This window comes from Pterocles gutturalis, unplaced genomic scaffold (assembly GCF_000699245.1).
Source record: "Pterocles gutturalis isolate BGI_N339 unplaced genomic scaffold, ASM69924v1 Scaffold52430, whole genome shotgun sequence".
NCBI classification, from domain to species: domain Eukaryota; kingdom Metazoa; phylum Chordata; class Aves; order Pterocliformes; family Pteroclidae; genus Pterocles; species Pterocles gutturalis.
The window spans coordinates 1-8,138 of NW_010147848.1; the positions used below are offsets into that span (position 1 = coordinate 1).

The 8,138-nt window shown below is 41.8% G+C and overlaps 1 protein-coding gene across 1 annotated transcript; it reads left to right on the forward strand.

Moving 5' to 3' along the window:
- Positions 1-365: 365 nt before the first annotated feature.
- Positions 366-7,745, forward strand: EDEM2 (ER degradation enhancer, mannosidase alpha-like 2; the record flags this gene model as incomplete). The annotated part of the gene is made up of 8 exons (XM_010086175.1): positions 366-503; positions 1,574-1,699; positions 2,397-2,608; positions 3,761-3,902; positions 4,201-4,325; positions 4,970-5,114; positions 6,278-6,399; positions 7,221-7,745. Coding segments are annotated over 8 exons (1,502 nt in total), but the record flags the coding sequence as incomplete, so codon positions are not given.
- Positions 7,746-8,138: the final 393 nt, after the last annotated feature.

An 8,138-nucleotide genomic window follows, 5' to 3' on the forward strand; every position in this document is an offset into this window, starting at 1 on the left:
TCCCCGCGCCCCTGGGGCTCGGTGCTGTGTGCCCCGGCTGCAGCCCAGCCCGCTGTCGGCCTCCTCCTTCACACCTGCTTTTGAGGCGGTAGTGACAGAAAGTTGCTTATTAATTGGCCAGGGAGCTTTTGCGTTTTACTTTGCTCCAGCCCTGGGAGGCAGGTGGGCAGAGCTCCCCACCCCTCATGCTTTCTGACTCTGGGATGAAAATCTAAAGTGGGTGAAGAAAATGTTTTGAGATTAGATTAAACTCTCAGTCGCTTTTTTAATACTATTTGTAATTAATGATTTCACAAAATAGTAAAACAAAACTAGAATTATCCCCTAACATTGAATGGCACCTTTGTTTTCCTGTGAGCTCTAAGCCTTGTTCTCTGCTGTCCTGCTCCCCCTGCAGATCTTGGGAAATGTTTCCGAGTTCCAGAGAGTGGTCAATGTGCTGCAGGAAGGGGTGGATTTTGATATTGATGTCAATGCATCTGTCTTTGAAACGAACATTCGAGGTGAGGTGGGTTTTTGCCGTGGTGTTTATGCCAGATTTCCTTCCTGTACGAGTCTCTGAACTGTACACAGAGGTAGCATGAGGTAGTGGTCAGAATGAATTTGTAACGCAGTGTAACAGGACACACAAACACACATGAAAGTCCCAAACAAATGTTACTTCCTTTTTTTCTTTGCACATCACCTTTCTGCTTCCTGCATCAACACAAACGGAAGTACACGTGGCAGTTTTGACATTCTGGTGCTAGATTTTAAGCTTTGGAATAACATCTTTTCCACTGAAAAAATACAAAATGTGTGCTGTCTTTTTTTTTTTTTTTTTACATCCTGTTGTAGAATAGAGATTATTAATTTCTTGCTTTAGTATCGTAAAGTGAAACTTGTGGTTTTCTTTACAAATCACGAGGGTCTTGGGAGTCTTTTACCCAGGTGAATGCCTAATGCTGTCAGTGCCATCCAACTAAAAGACGCTGGCAAGAAACAAAACTTAGTTTTGCTTTGTTTTTTTTTTTTCTCCTGTAAAATATTGCTGAGCAAATTTTTGCAGCAGTGTAATTTCCCTGAGTTTGTGCTGGTTATGTGACAGTTGACAAGCCTGTGAAAAGGGCTAACAACTCCTGGACTCTTAATCACACTGACATTCCTGACTCTGACCTAGACATTTTTCTTCAAGGAATTTCAGAAGGTACACTCACTGTATTGCTTACAAAAGTGCAGTATTAAGCTGTCTGGAAGAAATGAGACAGAATTCCTCTCACAGAGGTTCATGTTCATTATACTGTTAGCTCTCTGAGTCTCTGCACGGTAGCGGAAGTATACTGGGCAAGTAGGATGTGATGCTTCTAAAATAATGGAAGGTAGATATGTGCTCCCCATTGCAAACAGGCAGGAAGAAACAAACCACTCTTGTTTGGTGGCATACTGAATTGGGCTGTTAGAGATGAGCCGTCTCACTTTTCTTCTCCAGAAACACTGCCTCTGCACTGTGATAAATAACAGATAAATAGAACTGCTTTCAGATTTCATTCCTTCCCCGCATTCTTTAATGGGATTCTTACTGTGCACTTCCCAGTGGTGGGTGGTCTCCTCTCTGCTCACTTGCTGTCGAAGAAGGCTGGTGTTGAAGTAGAAGTGGGATGGCCATGCTCTGGACCTCTCCTGAGGATGGCGGAGGAAGCAGCTCGCAAACTCCTGCCGGGTGAGAACTTGTCTGGTTTGTGTCACGGTGCTGTAGCTCAGGAGGTGACTGGTGGGTTGGATGAAGATGGCACTGTTTGATGTGCAAATTCATAAAACTGTCCTGCATTCCCTGAGCTCAAAGCAAGTTTAGCTTGCAGGGAAAACATTGTGAAGTGTGTGATACCAGTTGTATATACACATACCAAGCGTTGTAGATGCTTAACACATCAGTTTGTTTGTTGCTTTTGGAGGGGAAATATATTTAATGTAAATAATATATAAAGGCTGTGAAACAGCAGCTTGTAAAGACAAGAGGGTGCAGCCTTATCTACCCCTTTGTGGGCTCCTGCTGGGGTGTGTGCCCCTGGCTACAGCTGAGTAATCACAAGCTCAGTGTTTGCACTTTGCCATCTGCCGTGTTTAGGTCTATTTTTACTACCCTGCTTGTGCTATAAAAAAAGTAGGGGTGCAGTCTGCTGCTCTGACCAAGGTGGAAGAGATCAGCAGTACCTTCCCAGGACTGTGTGTAGCTTGGGGTACCTTCTCTGCCCCTCCCAGGATCACACTCTACTTCCAATTTCATTCTTTGTAGTTACTGCGATTACTCCAGTCCCGCATCTTGCCTGTGTGCAGTGGAATGTGAAGCACATGTTTGTGTGACAGTCTGTCAAACATAACAGCAAACACTCATGTGAACCAAAAATATTATGTTTCAGCTTTTCAGACCCCAACTGGGATGCCATATGGAACAGTGAACTTGCTGCATGGAGTAAACCCTGGGGAGACGCCAGTCACCTGTACTGCTGGAATTGGTACATTTATAGTGGAATTTGCCACTTTAAGCCACCTAACTGGTGACCCAGTGTTCGAGGATGTTGCCAGGAAGGCTTTGAAGGCACTGTGGAAAAATCGCTCAGATATTGGGCTGGTGAGTGAGGAATGGACTTTGAATTTGCTGGCCTGCTTTTTCTATAGTTTCTGGATGTAATTCTAAGCATAAAAAAGCATAAACAGGAGATAGAAGTAGATAAATAACCAGAGTGCTAATAACTGGGCTGAAGCCATGTGTTTGACATTGTTTCTGAACACATGCAGCATCCACGTCTCTGCTTTAGTGGTGCAGCCCAGCATTATGCCATTGTTCTGTTCCATAGCAGATGCGGTTGGGAGACAAATTGCAGTTTTGTAACAGCAGCTGTAACAGATTAAATAAAAGGTCTGTCTAATGCCTGGTGGGACAATGGCCTATGAAAGAAAATAACAGCCTGGCAAGTGCACCAAGATGCTACCAGCCTCTACAGCTTTGGTTATTCAGGAAGATCCAGAGCTAGAAGTGTTATCTCTGTGTTCACCGTCTCCTGGTCCATCTTTCTTCAGTTATTTTCTACAGCTGCTTTTTGAATGTATGTGGGCTCCCAGTGCTGCATATGTGAAGTGGAACGGGTTTATTCATATGCTGTGTGAAGAAGTGTTTCATTTTGTTTGCTTTGGGATCTGTTTATTTTTGGTTTATACCCCTAATCCTTGTTCAAGAAAGAAACTGAATAGCTGTATTTTTTCATCTCTGCCAAGCAAGTTACGATTACATATTTTATTTTCCATCAGCTGTGTCTGTTTCTAGGCGGAGTCATCCCATTTTTGAAGGATCTATTTAAATATTAGCATGGCAGTTCTCATGCCTTTGACACCCTTGGCCTCTATCTCTTTATTTGTACCTCTTCATCCTTCTCTGCTCTTTTGGAAGATCAGAATTAGAACCAGACACATCATGTGGAAACTGCACATTTTTACAGTAGCATAATGGTGTTTTGTTTTGGCTGGTGCACCGTTTATACCACAAGCATAAAATTCCAACGTTATATTTTCTACAGTTTGTACTTCTCTGATACTGATAAATGTGTCTTGTAATGGAGGAAATGCTAGCTGGAGTGGACATTATGAACCTGTGAAATGGATGGTCTGAAAAAAGGTCAAGAGTTTCTTGTGTGGTGATGTTGTGGAGATTTTTAAAATTATTGTTCAGTAGATAAGCTCTATTTCCACTTTAACTCCCTCTTTCCTCCTCCCTCACTTCTTGCAGGTTGGTAACCACATTGATGTGATAACTGCCAAGTGGGTGGCCCAAGATGCTGGGATTGGGGCAGGAGTGGACTCCTACTTTGAGTACCTTGTTAAAGGAGCCATCCTCCTGCAGGACAAGGAGCTGATGTCCATGTTTCTAGGTGAGCAGTTTGGTTTTGGTGTGAAGGGTCCCAAGAATGCCTCCTTGACTTCACCTGTAAAAACTTGGCACGTGGGACTATGGAAGAAGATGAAGAATCTAACAGGGTACATTCAAGACTGTTCTGAAGCCTTTGTTGTAATACTTTTGAACAATCTGTGATAACAGAGAGTTACCAAAGTGAGCATCCTGAGAAGTTGTTCATTTGACATGCCTCAAGTGAAAAGGGGGCTTCTCTCTTTCTTAAAAAAAAAAAATATTTTTTTTGTTGGATTACCTACCCATCTGTTTCTTTATAGACTATAACAAAGCTATCAAAAATTACACAAAGTTTGATGACTGGTACCTCTGGGTTCAGATGTACAAAGGAACAGTGTCCATGCCTGTTTTTCAGTCCCTGGAGGCCTACTGGCCAGGCCTACAGGTAAGAGCTGTCATACCAGTAGCATATGGTAGTTTTGTTCATCTGTCTTGGATCAGTCTTTAATATAAAAGTTAAAAATATAAACCTCAACTGTGCTGGTTTAAAAGTTTGTTTTGGTCTCTGGTGAAATCTACAGTAGTCTGAGCCTGTAGAAGAGCAGATGTTGACTTTATCTATGGTCTATAAAAAAAGTCTCCCAGTAAGCATGATGGGAGGGCAGTTTTGTTGTAGCAAACTCCACTGACAGTGGTCTCATAATCCAGATGGGAATGTAAGGAAAAAGAGAGAAAACTGAGAGTTTTGCTTTCTCATCACTACTTACGTGTGGTCTGGGACTTTGTTATGCCCACTGAAATGGACTGGGTGCTGTGATTGACTAAAAGAAATGTTCCTTCCATTAACTAAAAATCAAAGAGATTTAATATTATTTCAGATGTGTGGAACGTGATCCAACAGAAAAGCAGCACCTGTCTCCGTAGTCCTACCTGTATCACACCTAAATATTCCTGATGCCATTCAGACTTGCTGAACAGCCTATTTCTGCCACCATCTCTTGCTTTGACTGTAGGAGTGTTATTGTGTCAATTCCTGTGCTGTTCTTCTTCACTCAGATGTTGCTTTGATAATTGTTTCCTCTATCTCAGAGCCTAATTGGGGATGTAGATAATGCCATGCGCACCTTCCTCAACTATTACACTGTCTGGAAGCAGTTTGGTGGGCTGCCGGAGTTCTACAACATTCCCCAGGGCTATACAGTGGACAAGAGAGAAGGATATCCGCTCAGGCCTGGTAAGCAGAAATAAAAAGGAGCATGGAGTCCTGCTTTTCCTCTGGTGGTAAGATCAAGTGTTAGCAACACCTGCCCTCCAAAAGTTCCTCCCCAGTTTTGCTTTGACTTAGTTCCTGCATGCATTTTACCAGTGATTTCCGTAGTCAAAGCAATGCATTTTGCTTTCTGCCATTCAGAGAGGCAGGGCTGCCTTTTAAAGGAAGCAAACCAGGGTGTTAGGATATGAAGGGGGCTTGTTAATGCATTGCGTTCACAATGTAGGATTTTACGTGTTTAAGTGTTAGATTGTCTGACAAGAGATGTTTTAAAGTAATGCAAAATGCTAATAGGACTGCTTGGGTCCTATAAATTTAGGAATTGAAAGTGAGTATGAATAGACCATTCGAGTTCTGCTGAGTTCCTGAAATAAACTCATTCTAGTTGCACTAGTAGAGCTTAACATATAAGATAATGTTTTTTGTAATACTGCAATGAAAGGATCTGTCTTTTTTCTATTTTCTTTTTTTACATCTCTGACCAAAAAAAAAAACAAAACGCACCTGATTATTAGGTCAGTAAAACTTTGTAAATGAGAATAATTACTTTCCTTTTGGTCTGAGTGTTCAGGTAACATCCACATTGGACACTTCTACCAAAAATACTCATCAGCATTAACTATTAAATGTATTATAGCATCCAAAAAGACCAGTTTCTTTAGTACATAAACACAGCACAGAGCCTATACAGAGTATTTCCATGGTGCCCAGTTTTGTGGTGTCTTAGCTCTGTTGCAGAAGCTTACAGTATTTTTTTAAAGCTATATTTGGGAGGTTGAATTTCTTGTTTGTAATCTTTTCTAGAAGCGTCATTCTTTTCTTCCTTTGACAACTGAGTTTTAATCCTTTTGTCTCTTGCTCCTCTCCCACTCTCTGAACGTGGGAGGGGAGCATTATTCACTCTTACCTGAGCTGATGCAATCTGGTTAGAGCGAATTTCTTTATAGCACGTCCTTAGTAAAAGCAAGTATCTGTGCTTTGAGCCAGAAGAAGCACAAGGCAAGCTAGGCTGTTTTCCTGATCATCTTAAAGTAGAGTTGCTAAATTAGTTCAAGGAATATTGTGTCTTCCCTGTGTACATGGTTTGGTTATCTTTATGCTTGCAAATGCTTGGGGTTTTCTCGCAGAGCTGATTGAGAGTGCAATGTATCTGTACCGTGCCACAAGAGATCCCACGCTCTTAGAACTAGGAAGAGACGCAGTGGAGTCAATAGAGAAGATCAGCAAGGTGGACTGTGGATTTGCAACTGTAAGTGCTAAATCAACTAAGTCAGCTAAATGGCTCCTAAAAATCAGGTTTAGAAAGCGTTCCCATGAACGATGCTCTGCCATTGAGTCAAGAGACCGCTTTGGTTGAAACATGACTTCTTTTTCAAACAAACCCTTTGTATTTCTCTGTGAAGCTGATCTGGCAACCACTGGTCATGTTTCTGCTAGTAACTTATCTCACAGCCTGAACAGTGGGCTGAATTCTGGCACTGGCTGTTGCACCAGAGCCCGAAACATTGTAAAGCATCAGAAGCTTCTCCCGCCTCCTGTGTCTTGGTAGCTATGAGGTGTTTCAGCACAGCGTGGAGGCTCTCTGATTGCCAGTTGCCTGATTCTGCTTCTCACTATGCCTTCAAAATCTGATCAAACACAAGAGAACTGCAGTGAGTGATTTCTCAAAAAATCATTTAGTAGAAGATTTCAAACATACTGTCAAGCTCTGTTTTACAAAAAACTCCTTATAAATATTCAGAATTAGGCCTTGTAATTTTGTAAAAGACTCATGATTCCCTTTAGTGGGGGAAATGATGGGAAGCTTACTCACTCTTCTCCTCCTTACCCAGGTAGGAAGTGCCTTTCTCCTGATCGTCAGTTTCCTGTTCCTTATCACTAGACTATGCTAATTCGAAGCATCTGAAACCTTGATGTAGTTGCATACAATCGTTTAAAATACACAGTGAATTGGTGCTGTACTGTGCTCTTTAACTGAAATGAACTGCAAGCTGGTTTTACTTTTCTCCCTAAGTCCGTAACTTACTGAATTTGATATAACTGTAACCCACCGTATTTCTTATCTTGTAGATCAAAGACTTGAGAGATCACAGACTGGATAATCGCATGGAATCCTTCTTTTTGGCTGAAACAGTAAAATATTTGTACCTGCTGTTTGACCCAGACAACTTCATTCACAATGATGGATCTGTCTTTGATGTGGTGATTACACCATATGGGGAATGTGTCCTGAATGCTGGAGGATACGTCTTCAACACTGAAGCTCATCCTATAGACCCTGCTGCGCTGCATTGCTGTAGAAAGCGTAAGGAAGAACAGTGGGAGGTGGAAGACTTGATGCGGGAATTTTACTCACTGAAGAAAAACAAGAAATTCCTTTTAAAAAGAGCTTCCAACCATGGTGAAGGGGAAAGTGCAAAAGACCTTGAAGATGCCTCTTCAGAAAAAGACAGAGAGAAGAGAAACTCTAAGAAGAGCTCACACTCCCTCCTGAGTTGCCCCAGTCAGTCTTTTAACTCTAAACTTGCAGTACTGGGACAGGTCTTCCTAGATAACACCTGATTCTATTTTCATCATCAGTTTAAATTATTGAACTTGATTCAGACTCTGGGAATATATTTTTATGGTTTCATAATGGAAACTGTGGTACCTCACAATGTGAATTGTATTATGAAGTGAAACAGCTTCCCATTAAATTCTGCTACTGCTGGTTCATAAAATGTGATTCAGAGATCAGCTGTTAATGCTGTAATCTCAAACTGATTGGTCACCTGAATAGCAAACTGGTGTTCAGAAAGAAGAAGTCTACAGGTTAGAAGTACCTTGTTTATTTCATTGTGAGTTTGTTTTGCAGTTTTACAGGCTTAGGCCCAGTGCACAGCTTAGGTTGTTTCACAGAAGTGAGCCTGAGTGGTTCCATGTCTTCAGGAGAGAAGCACGGATCACTGGCGGCAGCTTCACTTCTGACACTGCTGGTCTCCTCTGTGA